Consider the following 23,507-nt stretch of genomic DNA (forward strand, 5'->3'; position numbering starts at 1 on the left):
CCCCAGCGTCATTCCATTAAAAAGCAGAGCCCTGCCCAGAAGCTTAAAGCAGGCAGGAAAGAGGGAAAATAATATGCATAAACAGAAAGTTTAATTAACAAAGGAAATGCTGTTTGGTGATGGCAGGGTCATCCTTTTCCAAGAAATCGGAGTTTGATCCCTTCAGGTCTGTGTGCGATCTTGTAGACAGATGCCACCCTCCTCTGGGCATGTTCCTGGAGCACAAGCGCTGTCAGCTGCCCCAGGCCTGCAACACGAACCTCCTTCCCACTCTGTTTGCCTGCCTCTCCCCAGGGGCTCAGATCCAGCAGGTGGTGTGCAAGAGGCAGGCCGATCACTCGGTGGTGTTCAACCACTACTGTGACAAGAAGAGCAAGCCCAAAGACAAGCAGCGGGCCTGCAACACCGAGCCCTGCGCGCCCGCGTGAGTATCCTCCCAGCATGCACCTTGCTCCGTTGTGTCCATCTCCGTCCCGTCCCGGATGCAGTCTGCCTTGCGCCCGTTGCTTGGCATTAACTGTCATTTTACCACGTCTAGACGATGCACGTGTGGTTATAGATCTCCGTGCACTGCCCTGTCGTCACTGTGTTTCCCCAAACTGCTGCATGCAATAATCGCGGGTCCAAGCAGGAAACGCTCATGTGATCCTTCCTGCTGCGTACAGCTTGTCGTCTCACCTGCAACGATGGCCCAGACCAGTTCACCTCTGATTTGCATTTTAATCAATTCATGAAATTTCAGAAAAAACAAGAACGGAATCACTTGGCTGCTTCCTGCCATTGGAGTTTGTTTCATCACTGGGATCCTGAATTCAGTCTCCAAATTGAGGTTTTAGATATAAAAGCGAAGACTGTAAACTCAAGGGATCCTTTATTTAAAACACTTCTGTGCTTAAGTTCCCATAGGAAGTACCAGAAATGTAAGAAGTTAGGTCAGGTCCGAGATATTTATTGAGCCATGCTAACGACTAGAGATTTTTCCCATCTGAAATGCAGTGCTGTTTTTCATTACAAAAAAAACCCATAACTTCAGTTTTCTCAGACTTCTGCAAAGTTTACATCATTATTTATTGCATTATTGTTTGCGGGTTATACAATGTCTTAATTTGAATGCACGAGTCTCCGCTCAGAAGCCCGTTGGCCTCCGCGGCTCTGACCGCCGGAGCTCGCTGTGAGATTGCGCGAGCCCACCCCTCTGCCCTCCCTGCCCCCCCAGCTGGGCCGTGGGCGCGTGGTCGGAGTGCAGCCGCAGCTGTGACGGAGGGGTGCAGACGCGGGGCGTGCTCTGCAGGAGGAAGGTCTCTTCCAGCGAGGAGAAGACCCTGGACGACGGCGCCTGTCCCCCCCAGAAACCCCCCAACACCGAGCCCTGCAACAACCACACCTGCCCTCCGGAGTGGCTGGCGCTCGACTGGTCCGAGGTAGGCGTGTGTCCGGGGCACTCTCGGGTCCAGAGTATGCACGGATCCGAGTTGTAGTTTGCTAGAAAATCAGCATCTCTCTCGTATTCCCAGACTAATAGTGATCCACAATGAACGGTGTTGCACAATTAATCAATTAACTCATTAAACCTTTCGATTACTATTGAGCAAAATAATCAAGTATAATGCACTTCGGATATGTAGGTTATTAGTTATTTAGATCCAGATTTTTTAGTTTGAATGAACTTTGGGGATAAATCGGGTTTACCTTCTCCTGTAAAGCCAGAAGGTATGCTCGTTTGGCAGGTAATGTTCATAAGTTTAAATTGAAAGGAAAGTTCATTATTGCGGCATCTTTAGTGTTGAACACTTGCGCCCCCTGTTGGCCAGATTATGTAGTGTTCCGTCGCTGCAAGTTGATCTCGGAGCCACACACAGGAAAGGCAGTAATGAAGTGTTTCCAGGCGGAGTCAAAGGCATTGGTGTTCATCTCTGAATGGCCTGTTCCACCAGTATTCAAAGTGTTAATTTAAGAGTCGATTGGTAAATTAATAACAGAACATGAATATTGGGTAAATTGTAATTATTGTTATAACTGGTTGGATTTTGTTTTGTTAAAGAAGAAGTTGTTTCTTTTCCTCTCTTTTCAGCAGGAATAAACCTTTACTTGTTCCTTTGCAGCCTGCGCATGCTGACCCAGCTACCTTCTTGAACTACTTTAGAACTACTTTAGCAAAAACAATATCAATTACATCAATATTTTAGAATGACAAGGGTGCAGCACAGTAACAGGTTTTCCATTCTTTGGCAGTGAAAACTGGCTCCAAAAGCTGTGTTTTTCTTGGTCAGACCTAAAGTTCACACGCTGCCCAGCCTGAATATTTCACCGAGGGGCCGTGGGACCTGTCTCACATGACCTCTCTTCCAGTTCGGAATCCATCCCTTCTTTGCAGAGGTGCTGGAAAAGGCCTGCTCCAGCTGGCTCGGCTTCCGGAGCTCCTGTGATCCGTTTTTAATGAAAGACTTTGGGGGATTTTGATTTCTTGGAGTTTTTGAGAACAGCCTGGTGACTGACGCTCATGATCCTGGATCAGAAATGCCCATACCTGATGCACAGCTGTTGTTTCACATCTGTAATTAGCCGTGATGACCACAGGATCTTGAGTAACTATCTGTGCGCAGTACAGTCTTGACCTTCGAGAGGGTTCAGGGCAGAGAATCAAATTTGCAAATGTCAAGGCCGCATAATGTGCTATAGTGTATAGGAAGTATGGTTTATTAAAAAACTGAAGTAACCCCTTCTTGTATGATAATTAGTGTACTAATTGGCATTGGCTTTAAGTTAATTGAATTAATATTAACTACTGTAACTAAAACAAACAGCAGTAATCACAAATGTGTAGTGGTCAGTGAAAATAAACAACATGAATCCCTCCTCTCCATCCAGCGGGTGCCTGCTCTTTCTCTGCCTTACCTGCTATTTCCTGCTCCTTGATCAGCAGACCTCACCGTAATGAAACGGCCAATAAAACCGTCAGGCAGCCTGTCATTCCCCGCACTGCTGACACAGAACCTGCAGCGTTCGGTACATTACGAAAAGCAAGAGCGCGCTGAGGAGCGGATACTGGGTTAGTGGGCTCTTGGCAGGGGACAGGGAGAGGTTTCCTCACTAGCTAGGTCTGACTCATGATCCCAGTCTGTTGCACTGCTCATCTGAAAGCTGCAGTTACCACCCTTCAGCTCGGTTTCATTCACTGCTGCTCCTCTTCCCTACGCGTGCTGTACCCCGTCGGCCTGACCCGATCGTGAATGTTGACTCTGCTGCGGCCCCTTGGTTCGCTGCGGGGGCCCGGAGGAGACGGCCGGGGGTCCGACCAGGCTGTGCTCTTGTGTCCCGGCAGTGCGCCCCGAGCTGCGGACCTGGCTTCCGGCACCGGATCGTCCTCTGCAAGGCTGGGGAGAGCGCCTCCATGCTGCCCGAGTCCCACTGCCCCCGGCACAGCAAGCCTACCACCAGGGTGCGCTGCAACCTGCAGCGCTGCCCGCCTCCGCACTGGGTGGCCGGCCCCTGGGGAGAGGTGAGCCCACGCCCCATACCCGAGCGTGCTCCCCCGGCCGGAGCTGCGCTCAGCTGTCGATTGTTACCCTCCCCTAAGCAGAGATCGGTTTCCCTCTTTTGCCTCGTTGCACTTTATTAATGGCTGTGTTTTGCCGTTTTATGTCCTCTCCCTCTTCGATCTGCTGCACAGCTATGGGCTTTTCCCAGAAACGAAGAAAGTGCTGAAGTGGAATTTTGGCTGAACTTTTCGATCTCACTGTGGTGATCAGTTTCATCACAGTGGTGGATTTGCACAGCCCCCTCTTTCTTCCAGCCTGTTCACCAAGAACATTTTAGTTTAAATCCGGACGGCCGAGTGTTAGAAGGCCTTGAGTGATCTCATTGCGGGTAAAATGTTGTTGTTTTTTTAGTTCAGTTGTCTCATGATCCATTTGACTTGTGCAAGTGTGAGTTTCACTGATCATTTTGTGCTGTAAAGCAGTTTGCAATCTTGTTCATATTGAGTTGACTGTTAAATAGGAGTTGACCCATAATTCATCGTGTTCCTTCCTCTGCCAGTGCTCAGCCAAGTGTGGCCTGGGGCAGGAGCTGCGGTCTGTCCAGTGCCTGACCCACACTGGTCAGCTGTCCACCGAGTGCCCCGAAGCCCAGCGTCCGGCTGCCATGCAGCAGTGTGAGAGCAAGTGTGAGGTCGGCCCGACGGACAGCCCTGAAGGTGAGGGCACCCCAGCAGCTTCGGGGTGAACCAGGGCGCAAAGCCGCTGTGATCCAGCTCGCTTTCCTCTGGGATCGGGGTGGCTGCACAGGCCAGGGAAAACAGTTGCTCTAAAAACACCTTTCTCTGCCCTACAGTCCTGTCCAAGTCCTTGAGTGGAAAAAAAAGTAGACATCCCTCCCAACTGATTCTTTTCTTCCCTTTGTTTCTTCCCTAGAGTGCAAAGATGTGAACACAGTGGCGTACTGCCCCCTGGTGCTCAGGTTCAAGTTCTGCAGCAGGCCGTACTTCAGGCAGATGTGCTGTAAGACCTGCCAAGGACACTAACCCCCTCCCCCTGCTCTCCAGCTGCAGCGGGGCAGGGAGCCGGGAGAGCCCCCACTCTGCTCACGCGGGCGCTGAAACGGACTGACGCAGCGCTCTCTCCAGCTCGTGCTTCGGGACGATGACCAGAGGACTGTCCGGCAGCTTGCTACGTCAGGCGTTTTTAGTGCCAGTGCTCGTGGGAGCCCTGACCAGCTCCGGTCCCACTTGAATTGTTTGGTAGGACCTTGTGCGCTCTTCCTTTTGATTCGTCTGCAAGTTCAAAAGGGAAACAGGGCAAAACCTACTATGACTTTGGTTCCCTCTAATCTATAGATGCATAACGTGTCTTTTTGTAATCTGTAGGAATTGCCAACAGCAGTCACCCAGTGGCTCTTGGATAAATCAGTTCTGTAGAAGCACATGTTTTGTCGTTTGAGCTCAATGATTTAGGTGCCTATTCTGGCAGCAGGGGGCGTGGTGCTTCTGCCTCTTGGGTACTGGGTTTGATTCTGGCTTGGGCGCATGTGCACCCTGTGTCATTGTGGAGTTCGTCCTCCACTGTGTTGTCCTGCCTGGTGGACTGTGCCTGTCAGGATAGACCGCAGCTCACTGCAACACTCTAAGGATACAAGAAATTGATTGCTGTGGTTTCCCTAGGAACTGTATTGACCTAGCTACTGGGAAATTTCTGCACACGGTCTGACCTTTATATGGATTTTAATAAGGGCTGTACTGTATCTAAACTTTGTTTTTATAAGCCCTTGTTCCCAGTACAGAAAGGAATGGAAAGGCAGCATCTCTTATAGAGTAAATGAAAGCGTCTCCAGTCACAAAATGTTAATTGAATGCAAAGCAGTGTGTTAGTCTCGGTGTAAAAATGCTAGATATTACTGTCAGTCAGTTGTCTAAGAATAAAAAAAGCTAGGTTATCCAGTCTGGTGATAGTAGCTTTTTTTGAGCTATGACCTTATTTTCAAATATCTAATATGCATGTTTTTTTAGCATCCTGTGTTTAAGAATTTAGCCCCACCACCCCCTTACAAATTTAGAGGTTGCACTATCAGATGGGATCGTTTATTAGTCCAATCTGAGGCTCTGACACCTGACTGTTCTGTTTTGTGACTGAAGTGGCTTACACTTTCCCGCTGTAAGAACAATCACAATCATCTCATTTGCCTTGGTGCATTGGAATGGTGCTATTTTTTTGTTTAGTGTTATTAAAGAAAGTCAGTAGTTTTCTTGGGAACATGTAGAAGACGCTAACGCTATCCTAACCTCTTCCTGGTATTTTTATATTTGTAGAAAGAAAAGAAGCCAGTGAGAAACAGATTTCGTTGCACTAGCGCTGACTGGGCCTGACTGGTTTCCTTTAGTATTCAGCACATTGTTAATATGAGTGTTTGAAGTTAAAGCTGAAATGTTTTGTGAATGAAGGTACCAGGTGCCAGCAGTTTGATCACTTGTACTGCGGCTGTTTTTGTTTCCATCAGCACTGGAGCTCTGAGTTATAGAGCTACAAATCCTACCATCACCATACAAACCTCCTCACAGTGTGTGTGATAGCAACACGCCAGGTCCTGACATCAAGACTTGGCTTCTTGAACGTTTGCAACATTTGTTTTTCTTTTCTGTTTTTTTTCCATCTGCTCCTGACTACTTGTAGACATGTAGCATTTGGATGATTTGTCCAAATGCATTTGAAACTGTACCTCTAGCCCCGCAGGTGAGGATCCATCTTCACACAAAATTCACATTAAAATGTGTATTAGCTCTTTGATCCTTATCAGTCTATATGTGAGCTATAAAAGTTATTAAATGCATCAGTTATCTGTTATTTATCAACAACTATTTACACATAAATGGAAAAGTGGCAAAATACCCTTTTTTTCCTCTCCCTAACCTCATAATGATGGATTTCTCAAACATCTTCTCTTATGGAGAACAAGATCTCCATAAGAGAACTATACATATATTGTTTTACTTTAGAGATTCGCTTTCAGTTTGCATATTAATTAGCTGAATGTCCCAGTGGGTGAAGGGCTTTGATTCTCATAGAAGACTTGAACATGGGAGTCTGTAGCTTTTAATTTGTTTTGACGGGCTTGTGGGCTTCAGACCGAACGAGTCATCAATGATTGGTCTTTTCTTAGTCGAACATGATGTTTGCAACTAAGAGAAAAGGTTATTTGGGAGGTTTCTAAAACACATTTTTCGGGTCTTGAACAAACACGAGCCCATGTGGTTTTCAGCACATTTACCCAGACTGTAGCTTTTGTTGGCACCTCCCGATGTTGAAGCCATCAAACTAAAGCACTTGGAAAGATTAAATATTAAACAGATAATTAAAATAATTCAGACTAAACACCACCAGAAACCTCATGTCCACGACTGCAGACTGGAGTCTGGGCAGCTTTCATGTCGGAATAACCTTTTCTTTCATTGCATTTAACAACATAAGTTTTTTCTGCATATCTTACTTCTAAAACGCCTTCCCCGCTGAAAGTGTCTTTCCCTTCAAGCCATGTGGCATGTATGTTAACTCCGGCAAATTCCCCTGTTCTTATGTACACAACTGAGATAAATAAAAAATGGTGCATTGTAAATGTGCAGTGCCTGTGGCAGAGTACTTCTTATTTGAAGAATGAAGAGCAGAGACTGTCTGCCACAGCCATGCCAGTCAATATCCTGCAGTAGATTTCCTTCTGCTGTCCTCTGGAGCTCATACTAAAAGTTAGGGCCCTAGTAAAGCTACTGATCTTTACGAGGGACTGAACAGCAAATCCGTGTTTGCCACTTGAAGAAGCTCTGCCCGCCACATTTTCACAGGCCTTCAGGACAAGGCCCAGGGTCGTGTCGTATGCCTCGATCAGCTCCGTTGGCGGAGAAACACAATGGGCCAAGGGGAAGGTTCCACCCACATTTTTCATTGTTTACACCAGGAGTAAGTGAAGTCATTCCTGCTAGAGATAGTGATGCAGTGCCGCAGTCACCTCATAACTGCTTAAGCTTGAACTCGTGTTTATTTGCCCTGGTCCTCGAGCTGCACACAATGTTCACAGTGTGCCACCGTGGCGTCTGGCCAGTTTAAATATACGAACAAAAGACCTTAGGAAATGGCATTTCGTAAAGAGCACAGTGCGGAAACCCACAGACACACTGTAGTGAAACTGGGGTTCAATGGGCTCAAGAAACTGAAGCTTCCCAGGCGAAGGCTGATGGGATTTGAGCTGTAAGACACAGCCATGACCCCCGACAGCAGAGCTCAGCAGACCCAGCTCTGATCAGCATGACTACCAGAGCCGATGTCTGATGGGTCTGCGTTCTGTCTGCGTAAACCTGCATGATCTCGTTTATTTTTTTTTATTGTACCATTTTATCGCCATGTACAGCATCCTTGGGTTCGGACAGGCTCTTTCTCATCTGGAAGTGAAAAGGAGCTCAAATCCCGCCTTCTTTCACCTGGGATGAAACAGGACTGGACTGATATCGACTGAAAGTTCCGCGGCACAAAATACCAGATTTAACCAAATACTAAAAGATCAAGTATAAAAGGTAGGAAAATTGAGTTCGTATGGTAACTTCTTCTACTTTTTGAGAAAGGGTGCGCACTGGAAGACACTAATGGTTTTCTTTGTTACGGTATGAATATAAATAGTCTAACCCAAAATGTAATTGTGATTTTTTTAAAATTTAATAAATACACTAAAGCAAATTGTTTTTGTTTCACCAACTATATATTTTTTTCATTTTTTCATTTGTTAAATGAGAAGCAAAAAAAATTGCAAAACGCAGCCATGGATGATAACCCACAAAAAATTCCGAGGGGGTCGGTCGAAAACCTAGAGCCGGCACTGACCACCGGCTGTATTTCAATGTTTTCCATGTGCACTAAATCATTGTGTCATAAATTGAAATAAACCTTTTGTAAAAGGGCGCTAAAAATGTGTTGGAAAGAAAAACTGGACTCTGGAGATCTGCGAGTGGCGCGGTGGTAATTCCCAACTGCGCCACAAGAGGGCGGTATAGTACCCTCGTTGAACCTGAAAGTTCAGAGTCGGGGAGTAGAGTTACAGTATCAAGCTGACAACGCAGAAGCATATAGCGGACTGCCAAATTCAATACGGGACACATACTGACGTGCAAGGCTTTTCCATGACCACTGTACTCTCAACAGCCCACTTTCCGACGTCAAAATGAAAGACGAAACGGTCCTATTCCTGGATCACCCTAGTGATTGATTAATTACTTGCTAATTGGACAGTAAACAATTGCCCAGTGAATTCAAGACAAAAGCTCAGCGTTTAATGACCAGGCCGCCTGCAGGAGCTGCTGGCCTGCATGAGCTGTGATAGTATGAGATGTTATTGAGACACGGGTCCGTGTGACACGACTCGAAACTCGCCTGCAGGGCGGGGTTCCGTGTGCCTGCGGTACCGGTCTTGGTCCCGAAGGAAACCGCGCTCTGGGCGGGGGCGTTTGTATGAGGCCCCGTTCATACTGAAAACGGAAGTTTGAACGACTTAACCTCTGAACTGGGGGCTTTACTACAACACCTTCCCCGTCCCAGAGTCTTGGTCTTGTGATGGTAAGCCTGCGCAGAACTGTAACAAACGCCCAATCTGCAAGAAATAGCGCAGCTTCTTCAAATTGTAGTGTGTTTGAGCACAAAGGAGCGCTGTCACCTAATGGCCCTAAATATTGGTTCAGCTGCGGTTAGTTCAAACGTGCTGGAGATATACTGTAAAGAGCTCTAGGTCTTCCACCGACGGCACTGGTCAGCCTGCAGATCCCTACCTGTCGGCCTGTTATTGGATTCTCTAGGTACGATACTCGTTGGGGAGTCAGGATACGGGGCCGAGATCCCTTAGCGCGCTCCTGTGCAGGAGGCTGCCCCGTTAGTGCCAGCAAGTTCTTCGATGGGAGGCGTGTGAGCGTGGTGGTGGTGGTGTTGGGGTGGGGGGGTGCACGCATCGTTGCTGGAACAGAGTAAGCACCAGCAGAAGAAAAACAAACACGAGAGGGAGATAGATAAGGCAAGAGCGGCGAGTTCCTCAATCTGTGTTTGAGGAAGTAGCGCGAGGGAGGGCCGAGCGCGGCGCTGTGAGCTCGCGGCGCCGCCGGGGATGCCGTCAGTGCGGAGGTGAGCAGCGGGAGCGGCCGGCACGCGGCAGGACTCGGGGGGCAGCAGCACGGGACGGGCGAGGAGGCGGGGAGACCCACGCGCGCAGGGGCTTCACGATGGTAGGGGCGAATCTCTGTGCTCTCGCGCCCGCCCTGGCTGCAGGATTCCTGCACGCTGGAGCGCTCTGTACGGAATCATGAGATCGGGTTCAACAGCCGTTTCTTTTCCATATTACTGCTTCAGTTCAGTTTGCTTTTATGGATGGAATGTAGATAAACTGACAAGCTTTTCAAAACACATACCTTAATGATGGGTGTACTCTGAAACTTCATCTGCACTTGGATAGACTGTCTTACAACTAATGCATTGATGTTAAGGCTGTGATTCAAACAGGGGAAACACAGAGCTCTCAAATCCGGTAGATAAGCAAAAACCGATTCACAGTTTGAACGTTTGGAGAAGAAGGTAGGCTGGTGGTTTTCTTTAGTGTCCAGTGGAACAGGTTTCCTCCTGTCTAGTGACTGGGGCGATCATGCAGACAGCGGATAGTTGTTTCACTCATCAGCAATACAGGAGAGCTCTCTGTATGAGTCAGGTGAAAGACTCAAACGTTTAATGCCAAAATGTCAAATGTCTTGCTGGCTAATGAAGGGAGAATACATAGTAAGTTTATTTTAAAAGCCTGAAAGCGCTTTGTTTTAAGTACTGGAATTGAATGCGGGATCTGTGCTTCGTGATTGAAATGCCCGAGTGTCAGACCTGGTGAAACACAGTTTTTTCTAGACTCCGTCCGAGCAATTTCAAACTCTTAAAAAGCACAAAATACGACTCCCAACCTAAGAAAATGTCTCAATTGAGAGGAATAAAATAAGAACACTTTCTTGCTATTACTAGACACATTGCCGCTGCAGATACTGTGGTGTGTAAATATTCTTTGCAAATAACTCCTGACAAGCTCTGTAGCTCTGCATTCATCGGTGTGTGTTTTATTGTGTCTTACATTCAAGGTGAATATATCGTTTCATGAATGAAGCTTGGTAGTTGGTCTCGGGGAGCCTGCGCTTGTGGTGCTCTCTCCCAAAACGATGCTGCTCTGTGCCTCCTGGGTTCTTCAAGTTCTGTCTTCTTTTGTTTGACTCCAACCTGTCGGGCTTTTACACTGTACTTTGCGTGTATTAAACTTTCACTTTCCTGTGCTTTCGCTCTGAACTGGTTCCCGTAACGCTCAGCAGTCTCACCCTGAACTCTCTGAGCAGAATGTGTCTGGTATGGATCATCCGTCCGCCTGAATTACCCAAAGAGAGCAGCCCGCTGGCTTGCTGGTGTCGTTCAAGCCCTGCCCTTGCTGGTGGTGTGTCGGCAGTGTGTTGCAGGTGGGGTTTGCACACATGCAGCCTGTTCCCTCGCAGGTCTGAGTGCCAGCTCATGCTTAGTCAGTGCGGTCTCCTCAGCAGCAGGGGAGGAGGACCAGTAAGACACTGGTTAGAGCAAAGGCCTAGAGTGGACGCTGCTAACTTCCTGGCCAGTGTGACGGTCATCCAGCAGTTCTTGAGTGTGAGCAGACGGCACTGTGGTACAGACCAAAGCTTTGGCCTTTTAAAGGCTTACCTCTTTTTTTTTTTACTTGTTGATGTCCCACTCCCCTCCCCCACCTGGTCACAGGTGGCTTCTGCTGTTTTTTTTATCTGTTCAGTTCTCAGAACTAGAACTGGTGGGTCTAACTGGACGCTTTGAACTCCTTCTTTCCTCTGCTCCTCATCGGTTCAGTTATCCAGAGCCTCTCTCTGTCTGAGTTTTGAAGAGCTGCAGCACACACCCTGCAAGCACGCGGGACACTTCTGACTGAGGCACGGTGTGTACACGGCTCTCCCGCAGAAACGAGGTCTGTCTCTGGACCTTTCGGAATTCGCTGGCTCAGCCGGGCCCGGTGCTCCTGGTGGAAGATGGATCATGCCGTTGTCCACATGTGCGGCGTCAGCAGGATAAAAGACACGCTAGCAGAGGGGGCTGCTCGCAAAACCTGGACGACCCGCTATGCAGTGGCCTACTGATCCTGCAAGCCCGTCCTGCAGGGGGCAGTGTGGAGTAGCGGTCGGTGATCTGGACTCTTGACCGAAGGGCAGGGGGTAGGTGGGGATATTGCGGCTGTGTCCCTGAGCAAGGTTTTCTTACCCCTGTACTGTACGTCCCAGCTGTAACTGGTGCTCACATTCAGATTGTGAAATACAAATGGCCGTTGTAACTTCACTTTGGAAGAAAGCTTTCTGTAAAAATAACCATTGAATCATTTCTCCAGAAATAATCTCCTGAAGAGCCCCGTCACAGAGTGTGCTGTCTGTTTTGCGACTCATTCTGCGAACAGTCGTGTCTCCTGCTCGAGTTTTTCTCTTCCGTATATGGTTTTTGTGTTTGTACAAGAGGATTGTGTTAAAAGTGGGCGGCACGTTGGCGCATTGCTGGGGCCCCGGGTTCAGTTTCAGATCAGGGTGCTGTCTGCGTGGAGTCTGCATGTTCTCCCCGGGTACATGTGGCTTTCCTCCCACAGACCACAAACATACTGGTTGGTCAGATGGCTTCTGTGAAAAATAACTCTGGTGTCACTGTGTGTGTGTGTGGATTGGTGTACCCACCCAGGGTGTAGCCTGCTTTGTGCCCGTTGCTTGCCAGGAGAGTTTCCGGTTCCCACGCGACCCTGAGCTGGCTGAGCCAGTGAGAAACTGGATGGATGGTGGTGTTAAAGTAGCCGTTTGCCCACTGCAGCCTGCCTTGCTGATTCACAGCAGGCTCCTTGTTAAAAGGTCCAAATTAAAGCTGGGATTTACTTTACTCTTTACAAGAGACGTGACCTTCTGTGGTGGCGTGGTAACTGCTGGGGACGCTTTTAAAGGGAGGGCAAGGCAGTGAAATGGTTAAGGCTGACTCTGCAAGCCCTTGAAATCTACTCTGAGCCTGCCCTGCAGGGGTCCAGACCTCCAAACACATCTGATGTTAGTCTTCTTTCGGCCCTGAGACCGTGTTGAAGTGGTCTTTTCCCACTTCATCTTCATGCATCTGGACTATTGAGATCCTAACACATGGATATGTGCAATTATCTCATGACCCCTCCAGCTGTGGTCCACAAGCTTCTGACCATCTCAGTATCTCTGTCTCATTAATCACATCAGCTTTTTGTATTTGCCCTAAACCGTCCCTCCCTCCCCATGAGCTGGGTGCTGTCATTGAGCAGTTAAGACCACACGGGAAAAAGTGTTGGGCTGCAGGGTGAAATCATTCCTGTGCCTCAGCTACACTGTAGTGGAAGGGAGAGCATAGGGACCGACTCAAACGTCGCACCACACCATTGTAGAGATCCACTGTAACTGATTTCAAACAGCTTCAATGTGCCCAAGGCGATCTGAGCACATTGCAGGCCCTTACCTGCCATTCATGAGTACTGTAATGTGGTCCAGCCAATAATATATTGTTAGATCTTTTATTTCCTAGTAAAATATATGTTGGTGGTAATAATTTAATGTTATCGCTCTTGGTATTGATATTCTGATAATAATTTAATCAATCGCTTGTTTAAATATGGCTCAGAATCACCAGCTTCACCATCTCCATAGCCGCGCATCTTATTCTCAGTTGCTATGAAATTTCTCGTTTTTTTTCCCACACCCTGCAAGAAGGGTCAGCTCTTCGCAGCTCTGCGTCCTCCGGGGTCAGCTGTTGAAGACTGGGCTGGTCGGCCGACAACCCCTCCGTCTGCTGACTGAAACAGCCCAGGCAGTGAGAGGGGTCTGGGCAGGCGGCCGCTGCCTCGCGCAGCTCGTGAGCTAAGAGGAGTGTGGCTGTGCTCTCTGGGGGGCTCGGGGCGCACGTAAGCCACAGGGAAGTTCAGTTAGCCTGAGAAAAGAGGTAGTTGTTGGGCGATGTTGCAAACCGCGCGTGGTGAAAGAGACGGCGCTTGCTACAGAACAGGGAACCACAGATTGGCTGATTCTCGACTGGCCTGTCAGAGAGCACTTCGCCCTCCGTGGCACCTGATGCATGCTGGGATCTGGTCACAAGAACCTCGCGGAGGCAGGGAAGGAGCCCGTCTCCCCCAGGGGTGAAACCAGACCCGTGGGCCACCCCCACCCTACCCCCTCAGAGCCAAGCCCCTTCAAGACGTTCGAAGCATCTTCCGCGTTGAAGAAAATTGTCACCTTTCATATAGTTTTCGCAAGACATTGAATCACTTCCACAGCTGCCTTTTGAAACAATAACATTTCCCTGGCGGGGGGCCAGTAGAGATTTCATGCCTTTGGGGGACATTGCTTCACAGAACATGGGCCCGAGTGTTAATGGAGCTGTGTTTATCCACCTGGCTTCTTAAAAAGTGATCCTGGGACGGTTTCACAACTCTCATTTTGAAATCGGGGAACAGAAAAAGAAAACCGGGCCACGTGTTGTACTGATGTGAAAGACAACACGAGTCTTTTTAAGAGACATTCCGAAAATCTGCTGGGCGAGGTTTTAGAAGAGATGAAAGTCTTCCTTCAGAGAGAGCGACGTGTTCTTAGATGTCTCTTTGGCCAGAGCTGTTACGAGAGCCTGGCAGTCTGTCATACTTGTTGAAGCTGAATTGGCTTGGCTTTATTTCGGGTGGAGTCACAGCTGGTGTAAAGACCATAGTGAAACACCGGCACAGCCTAGATCTAGATCGTTTGGGCAAATGAAAGTTTCTTTGTGGCCCAAGAGAGTGAAGCTCAACTTTTTTTCTTATTTACTTTAATTTGACATGACAGGGACACAGCTACAGTATGTGTGTGTTCATACACTCCCTCAAGGTACCTTCACATCTGGGAAGCAGGAGGCAGATCTGCCCTCTGACAAGGTGTTTTCAGACTCCGCTGCCTCAGTTGATTAGGTAGCGCAAGTCAAACTGTTAAGTGTAGAGAGATTTAAAAAAAAAAAAGCTTGAACAGTCAGAAGGCACTTTCGGACATGCCATTCCCTTCAGCTTGCCTTCTGATCAAATTGTTTTTGGTGTCCTTAGGTTTCATATTACCAGAATTTTAAAAACACGTTCTGTGTCACAAACGCCTTTGCAATCATACAGGTTTTTTGAGTCTGTTTTTGTCCCAGTTGCTCTTATATTAATGCAGATACACAGCAAACCAGAGAGAGAGGGGAGCTGCTAAGTTTGATCATGATCAAACTTTCCAGCTTCTCTGATCCTGGCTGGGGTTTGACACAGGAGTCCAATCAGAGCTCCTGTCCTCACTGCTTCTCCCCGTCTCAAGCCGTTTCGCTCAACACTTCTGAACAGCTCTGAAAAAGTCATCTGGCCCGCGGCTTGTCGGATAAGCTGGGTGGAGATCTTGACAAGGAGAGGGAGAATTGTCTTTATTGTCACAGAAAACGTCACGTACCTCCCAGCCGATCAAGCACACGGACTTGTTGAGGTCTCATCCTGCCTGTCCGCTTCCGACGCGCGTCTTTCAGCGCCAGTCAGCCCGTCTCAGCGGGAAGCGGCCAAGAGGAGCAGCACATTCCAGCTCTGAAATGTCAGGTTAATCAGTTGCCTGTTGTGGTGTCTTCTGGGGGAGCCATCAGGAGGAGCCTGTTTCTGGGAAGTACACAAGCCTGGTAGTTGAGAACCGAGAACATACTGAAGGAGGCCCAAGTCTGTGGTCAGGCTTGAGTAGCTAGCTCATAGTTATTTTCTCTCAGCTGTAGGTAAACCGATACTTTTGCATTAGTGGCTCCGACTAAGCGGCATATTTATAGATGTGGTCTGCAAAGTGCGAACAAAACAAAGACTGAGGGGACCAAATTGCACAGCAGTATTGTTGATGAGAAAATTTCCTTGTTTTTGTTAGCTTGACTGTAGCTGTAGAGAAATTTCACACTGCCAGGCTAAGAGCACTTCTTAAAATAAAAGCACCCTCATTTATCTCATCACTGTTGACCGATTTATCTGTTACAGCAGTTAGGATGGGTGTTTTAGCATTCAGTGTGTTTAGCTGGCTTTTTGTTTTAAAAATCAGTGTTTTGAAGGTGGACATTTTCAAAGTATCTGGAGTCCTCTCTCTCTATTCAATCTAGTCACAGTCAGCGATTCAAATCTGCAATATCTGAGGCTGTGGTTGTAACAGGAGGTTATTTTGCACCTACTTTGGGATTTTTAATTTGCAAGATTTGGAGAAACATTGCACCTCACAAGGCAAATGCATTCTTTGCTGTTTAAATTAATAATTAATAAATTGCTTTTGCAAGTGCGAACGCAAAGACAGCAAGTTAAAAACAGGCTTGCCCCTCTCTTTCCAGAGACTTGGGGTGGATTAAAGCTTGCTGGGAGACCTCTGATAGCTGCAGTCAGCTCTGTCCTCTGTTATCAATAATCAGGGTAACAGGAGGCTCGGATGGATGATACACTGTTTAGCCTCAGCTGTCCAGCACAGAGATGTTGCTGTCCGTTATGCCACAATACTCTTGTATTCAACGCTACATGCAGTACGTCTGGCTGAAATTGGTTGTTCAGTCCAAAGTGGAAATACTGGAAATTCTGTCAAAACAGCCAAGGAGGTTCACTCTGTAAAGTTACTCATCTACGCAGGGAAACTCGTAACAGCCTCTTTCCCCAGTAAAGAAAGCAATATAGTCAAATAGTGTTATATATTCAGTCAACCAGCCTGACCTATTTACCTTTTAGGGCTTGCTGGTAGACATTATTGAGAATGAAACATCTGCCGCATGTCTCGTCCACCAACACACATGGTGCACTCAAGGTTCAGAATGATGTGCTCAGGATAGAGATCATCTAATGCTACCGATAACCGCAGATCAATGTAGGTGGATTTTCTTTTGCTTGAGTTTTTATCAGTAGCGTTTGTCTCCTTCATGAAGATGCTTGCCGCAGCTCACTGTAGCTCGGAGAGTGTCACAGGCACTTCACTTGAAATAGTGGGCCGCTTATTACTCTTAGTGTTTATGTGGCCAACCACAACTAACCTATAGAGGCCTGTAAAATGTCTTATACCATAGGTGATGATGATGAAGAGGGTAGGCCTCAGACAACCCAGTCATTTCACTTCAAGATGTTGATGTGGACTGGAGTGACCACAGCTAGGAAGCTGGCCTTACTGTGGTTCTACTGTTCTACTGCAGTGGTCTTCTGGTCCAATAGTCTCTGAACAGTGTCTGGTAAAATCAAATTACTGTTCACATTGATAATCATGAAACCGTATTCTGCCTTAGGTATTTGAGAGACACTTGGCCACATGTGGATTTAACAGAGGCCCCTTTGTAGTACAGAATGATTGTGCTGGAAATCAAAACATTTTGGGGAATTAATAGAGATTCCTGGTGACCCTATTGTATTAATTTGTGTTCAAAGGTGAAGTGTATTCTTACAAGAGAACACAAGGGTGTTTTTTTGGTCATTATGCATTAGCGTTTACTGTCATTGAGGTGCTTGATGGTATTGGGGTAATGTGTGTTGTCCCAAAATGTTCTGGAAAATCCGTAACGTGTCTTCTATCTTTTTTACATGTGACGTGCATGTTATTGCACATCACATATGGCTCTGGTTTTCCTTCTGTTTACTCCACTCCATTGAAGTATGCTTTATTAGTCTAGAATAATATAGAATAGGCACTCTGCTACTGTCTTACATGGTTTGTTTTTTATAATCCTGGGAATCTTGAACATGTAGTTTATAGAAGAGCAACTGTAGCTTCCCATCTTGGAGGACTATTCAGTCGAAATGTTTAGAAACTTCTCTTTTTACTGTGCCTCTCAATGTGCTGTACTAGAATAGTAAAAAAAATGTAAAAATAACTTTAAAAGCATATTAAAAACAAAATAAAATGCAGAAAAAGTAAAATTGTAAAGCCAAAAAGACTATATTTACTTAAAAGATTGTGCTTATGGGTATTTAGTGGAGGTTTAAAAATATTTTAAAACATTTGTTATAGACACATTTTTTCCTCTCTCAATCTGTTCAATATTTTAAAATGTTTCAGCCTTTAAGACATGAAATCAAAGGAAAAAATTGCTCAGAAACTGTGAGCCTGCAACATTGAAAAATGTCCAAACCAATGTCCAAAAAATATTTCAGAGGAGCTGAATGTTATATTTGACAAAATTCTCCAAATTGTAATGAGAATTATTCCTCTCTCACATAGATTGTTTAAGTATCTCTATGCAGCTGTAGTGTAGTTGGTGTATATTCAGAATTAGGGCAGAAGAAATACAAAGTCATTTTCATTTTTAATGATCTGAATTGTTTTTATTTTGTGTGTTTATTTTCGCCCAGCTGGTGCTTAAATTGAAATGTTGCTGTAAAGATGCCGAAATTTTTGTAGGCATTCTGGGGACAAGTCTCTGTTAGCACTCTGCAACTCATCCTGGTTTTTTAAATAAACATGTGAATGAGCGCTACATGGAATAGGTCCTGAATAAATGAAAGCGAAACACCTTAACTTAGATTTCGTCTTGGGGAAAAGCACTTGCACATCGTGAACAAGTCCCCTGGTTTCTGCTCACTGCAAGGCGTTTCCAGGTTTAATAACCTCTTCGTGACTTGATCTTTGACCATTTCTTATTTTTAATTTCTTTGTGGTTAGCTCTCACAGCTCCGCCACAGTTTGTGATCATGAGAACACAACACTGGTTAGAAACAACAGAAGGCCATTTTGGCCTGTCTGGTTTGGTAGTTGGCAGCTAATTGATCTGAGAATCTTCTTCAGCCGTTTCTCGGCTGGCTGGTTTGGGATCTTCTAGCTTGTTTGAGGAAGTCTGGGACAAGTTACCAGCCATGTTGTCGGAGCCAAGATCCCAGTGTCTTTCAAAAAACTGCTTGATGAGCTCCTCATATTAACTAGATAACTAAATACTAGCTAAATAACAAATGGGCTAGATTGGCCAAAATGGTTTGTAAGATAACACAGACTTGGCCTTTAAAAAGCCCCATGTGGGGCTCAGAGGTCAGAGGGCTTTAAGCAGCCTTCTCTAAGGCCATGGAGGGTCCCCTGGTTGTGGTGGGAGCTGGAGAGACCTGACTGAGCTGCCACCTCTCAGCATTCCCAACGCAGCCCACCTGCTCCACACCTGGATCAGAACAGCCATCGTCTGACCAAGGAGCCCACTTGTCTCTTGAGTGGGTGGCCACCAGTGTTGATTGAGCTATTCGGAAGCTTTCCTGTGATTTTAAAAACACTCCTCTGAGGGTGAATCCACATACATAATCTGGGTATAGGAGTCCTCTCTCTCAGATCTCCGATCATATATTCCTCTTGAATACTGGACTCTTCACATTGTTCCATTTGCAGACTTATCAAATACTGTGTACAGTATAGTTATGGCTATCATGGGGGAATTGCAGTCAAAAACTATGGCAAGTGTCTTGACTTTAATATTACTGCTGCCATCCCTGAAGTCATGAAACTGAAACCATCACCATGTCTCTACAGTAACTGCTGTTAGCATGAAATCCATCCTTCCATTATCAAACCTCTTCTTGTAGCTCAGGGCGGTGGGGAGGCCAGTGCCTATCAGGGCAAGAAACAGATGCAAATCAGGGTACAACCTGGTGGGATTCTAATCCATCCACACAAACACAGACACACACTCGTACCAGGACCCAACTAACCTTCCAGCATGTCTTTGGACTGTGGGAGGAAACCCACGCAAACACAATGAGAACATACAGACGCAGGATCTGGAATTAAACTCGGGGCCGCAGTAACATGTCTAATTCCACTTTTAATTCTGTAAATGCATATTATACACGGCATGTATCATGATTACTGTTGACAGTCCTGCTAAGAAGCATCCATTGGGATCACTGGGTATGAATAATACTCAGAACTAGTAATATTAGTGTGAGGACAATATTATGAAGCAGCGTTAAAATAAAGAGCACTAAGATTTATACTAATACTAATATTCTTAGTATAAAGAAGCAGGCGTTCACGTAACTTTAAATTAAGAAGATAAAAGTGCACACTGCAACAATATAAGCAAGTTGCATAGCAGTGCAGACCATGAAAACCAACGGCCCCTGTAGAAATGGTATTAATGGTTCAACATTGAGTAGTAACCCATTAGTAAAGCAGCACTGACGCTCAGCTCTGCTAGCGTGAGATCTAAGCTCCCCAGAGACAGGTGAAACCTAGACCAAAAAGTACCAAACAAATGTGTTTGTTAGTCGGTTTTTAAAATGAGATTAATGAAGAAGTGAGAGAGCTGCCTTTGCCCACGAATGTAATAATGAGCATTCTGAGAAAATATAGTGTTTTAGTCGTGAACAATTTGCCACAGCTGTAAAGGGACCTTCAGCGGAAGTAACAGACCAGAGCAGTGAAGAGAGTACCTGAAAGACAGCTGAGCAGTGTTAGTTGATGCTGGAGCTTTTTGCGTTTATGTAAAAAATCAAATGAATAAAATTCACTCAAGCTGTGATAATGCACATGCAGCCAGCCCTACCCCAACTCCCTGCCTTTTCACTGAGATTGTACTTGTGATTCAAAGTGTGAGTGCATCCCTGGTTTGTTTGTTCTGTTGGCATAGGTCAACTCCTGTGTACCGACCAAGAGGAAGCTTTCTGCACAAATGTTTGCGCTGAAAACTGCGGTGTGCCTCCAGCAGACTTCCTCATGTTAACAGTTATAGGGGATTGGGTAATGGTGAAAACAGGTTTCACATCTGCAAATTAGAAACTAAGAATGCTCAGAGCACAGTTCAAGGTCCTGTATTATTTCTTTTGTGATCCAGTTTTTATGGGGACAGGTGTACAGTGGTTCATGCTGGTGCCTCACAGCCTTCGGATCTGGGCTTTGATTTCAAACTGGGGTACTTTCTGTGTGGACTTTTATGTTTGCACCCACTTCAACTTGGTGCCCTTGTTTCTTCTTACCACCTAGAAAATGTGCTGTCTAGGTTTGATGAGCTATCCTAAACTGTCCCTCTCCCTCTGCTTCTGCTGTGGATCCAATCCAGTTGTATATTGTCAGTTGTGTACGGTCATTTCTACTTCTCCTGTGCTTCTCATCCAACTGTTTCTTGAAAGAAGTCAGGGTACCATCTTCAACCAGTGGTAGTGGTAGCTTGTTGATTTTGATCTTGTCAGCTCTTGGTCTTGTGTTTTGAAACACCCATAAATATATAAAGATTTATATTGCAGATGCATTTCATGGTAAAAGAAATGAATAATATAACTCACTTCTAGATATTAGAGCAACCTCCTAAAACAGGGGCTGACTGAATCACTGACTCGTGCGGGCAGGGAAAGGGTTTAGTTTGAGAAGATATACGTACAACTTTATCGTCCATCCAGAAGGGAGGAAATCTGTCTTTGGTATCACAATACAAAACTACAAAAAAACAAAGAACACTCAAAATAATCACACGTTAAAAATAAACAATAGTCTTAGCTTTCAACAGTACATATGCACACATCTCACTCTGTCCAGATGACAGTATCACTGCACTGATCTGACCGCTTCATACAGGAAACAGTCGCTGTCTTGAGAAGAAAATGCTCTGTGTGTTTGAAAGTAAGATTAGCTGAAGAAGGGGCTTGTATAGTGATTTCATGGCTGCAGCTCTGGTCCACTGCCTACTGGTCCCAGAATAAATCTGTTCACTCTGTTCTGTTTTCTCCAAGCCCGGTGAGTCCACGCCGAGTCCAGTCTCGTCGTACAGCCGGCCAGGGCTTTTCCGATACTTCATGCTACCCTTGGTGTTTCAGGCTTCAGCGCGTTAGAAGAGTGGCTTTTCTCTGTGCGTGCACACACCAGCAGACATCATTTTTCCCTTCTCTTTGCCTTATAAAGGCAGCGGCTCAAAAAGAGAACAGCTACTGGATTTCCTTCCTATTTGGTATTATAATCTAAGCCACCTGCTGGGGAATTTTGAAAAACAAAAACAGTCATGTGTGACAAAGCATCCTGTTAAAAAATACCCATTTGCTTTATCTGTGGCCTGTTAGCATAATTTATAACCGATTTTATAACCAATTAACCTACCAGTATGTCTTTGGACTGTGGGAAGAAATCAGAGAACCCTAATGTAACCTACTTGAACCTGAGGAGAACATGCAAACTCCACACAGAAAGCACCCAAGATCTGGCCTTGAACCCGGGGCCCAAGCACTGCAAGGCAGCAATGCTAACCTGTGCTCCACTGTGCCATCCTTAATCTAAACGTTTCAGAACTTTTTCCCGTTTTCATTAAATGCAAGTGGTCTGGGGAATCTTGTCTCCTCTCAGTGCTACATGTTACACTCCCTGATTAATATCAGAATTCTTGGTAACACATCTGCTGAAACTAGGTGTCTCCATAAGACACTGGCCCTTATGTAGGGCTGCTGTGCAACCTGTGTCCTGTGCTTCCAGGATAGCATCTGGATTGCTGCAGGTCTTCCTAGGAGGGTGGATGGTCTACTGAGTCTGATTTATACATGAAGAGTACCTGTCCATGCATTTTCTCTCAAGTCATTCCGAAAGCTTTCCATACCAATTCTGTGTTTTCACAATTGTTGCCTTTATTCTACTGTGCTTGTGTCCCACATCTGCTTTCCTATGATCTTTTTTTAAAATTATGCTTAACCTAAAACTTTGCCTTACCTTCACTTTTACTGTTTTAACCACAGTATTACTCTGCAGTGCACGACAGTAGTGAAACTGCAACAGGAGCTCTGCAAAAATCAGCCACAAAGGCTCTCGGACCAGAACTGGAGACTCAGCTCCAGCACATCTCTGTGTTCCTGTTTCAGTGCCGGGAGGAAAGCAAAGGGCTTCTTGTATCTCATGGCCAGTGGTCCTGTGTAAGGCTCTCTTACGCTCTCCAAAAACCTGCTGAACCTGGAGAACAAAGCTGTTGTTCTAAGACCAAGTGTCAAACTGCTTGTGTCACCTCCATGTCACCACATTGTCTTTCTACCAGTAGTTGATTCACACTGTGAGACATCTGATGAGATTCTCTCACTGCTTTGCCAGAAGTAGGAAGTAACTTTTTTCGTGGTATGACAGCAATAATGATCAGAATAACAGTAGCAATAGCAACAGACTAGGTTATGTCATGCTTTCCATCAAGAGATTTTGAAGCACTTTCAAAAATGATTGCACAATGCAGAAGTGCAGGAATGTTACAATAAAACGGTCCCATTTAAAAGCAGCTAAGCACATCCATCCTTTTTCTAACTGCCTCTCCCGGCTCAGGGTTGCAGAACGGCTTTAGACTATCTCAGCAAGCAATAGGCGCAAGGCAGGATACACCCTGGACGGGACACCAGTCTATTGCAGGGCACAATCACACTCACAGCAGGGCCAATTTACCCAGAAGCCCATTAAACTACCAGTATGTTTCCTGTGGGAGGAAACCAGAGCACCCAGGGGGGAAACATACAGACAATGAGAGAGCATACAAACCCCTTACAGAGAGCACCCTAGGAACAGAATTGAACCCAGGGCCCCAGTACTGAAAGGCAGCAATGTAAACCACAGCACCACCATGCCACCCCAGTTAAGCACATGCTCTAAGAAATTTTGAAACAAAACAAAGGAATAGAAAGTTCACGCAAAGGGAATATCCGTGTACTTTTACAGCCTTTTGTAGCTTAACTATGAAGATCAGAAAAGGAGGTAAAGGTTCATTATTATAATAAAGCATGCAAATTGAACTTGGAGAGTAGTGTTAGAGGCTTGAGAATAATACCAGTTTTAAAAAGCTGAAAAAAATAAAGAACTCCGTTGGATAGCTTCATTGCATTTAAACCTCAGAGAAAGAAAGACTGTAATTGTCGGGGATCATCCTGCTCTGGTGCCTTGTGCTGGCGTCCCCAAGGTCAAAGGTCACCTGTCCCTGTCCTGTGAATGAGAGCACACTTCTACTTGCAGGCTCTCTTCAAGATCG

At 46.0% G+C, this 23,507-nt stretch overlaps 2 protein-coding genes across 2 annotated transcripts in view; both read left to right on the forward strand.

The window, feature by feature from the left end:
* Positions 1–8,213, forward strand: part of adamts10 (ADAM metallopeptidase with thrombospondin type 1 motif, 10) — a 47,597-nt gene extending 39,384 nt beyond the window's left edge. Inside the window, exons 20-24 of the mRNA XM_088907931.1 lie at positions 295–424; positions 1,217–1,421; positions 3,323–3,499; positions 4,039–4,195; positions 4,413–8,213. Coding sequence (XP_088764057.1) covers positions 295–424; positions 1,217–1,421; positions 3,323–3,499; positions 4,039–4,195; positions 4,413–4,522 — 779 coding nt within the window. The 3' untranslated portion in view covers positions 4,523–8,213. The remainder of the gene's footprint in view (positions 1–294; positions 425–1,216; positions 1,422–3,322; positions 3,500–4,038; positions 4,196–4,412) is intronic.
* Positions 7,023–23,507, forward strand: part of myo1f (myosin IF) — a 51,753-nt gene continuing 35,268 nt past the window's right edge. Inside the window, exons 1-5 of the mRNA XM_088907486.1 lie at positions 7,023–7,031; positions 7,328–7,442; positions 8,910–8,931; positions 9,323–9,428; positions 9,569–9,742. Coding sequence (XP_088763612.1) covers positions 7,023–7,031; positions 7,328–7,442; positions 8,910–8,931; positions 9,323–9,428; positions 9,569–9,742 — 426 coding nt within the window. The remainder of the gene's footprint in view (positions 7,032–7,327; positions 7,443–8,909; positions 8,932–9,322; positions 9,429–9,568; positions 9,743–23,507) is intronic.

Source organism: Atractosteus spatula, chromosome 28 (genome assembly GCF_055471065.1).
Source record: "Atractosteus spatula isolate fAtrSpa1 chromosome 28, fAtrSpa1.hap1, whole genome shotgun sequence".
Lineage (NCBI taxonomy): Eukaryota > Metazoa > Chordata > Actinopteri > Semionotiformes > Lepisosteidae > Atractosteus > Atractosteus spatula.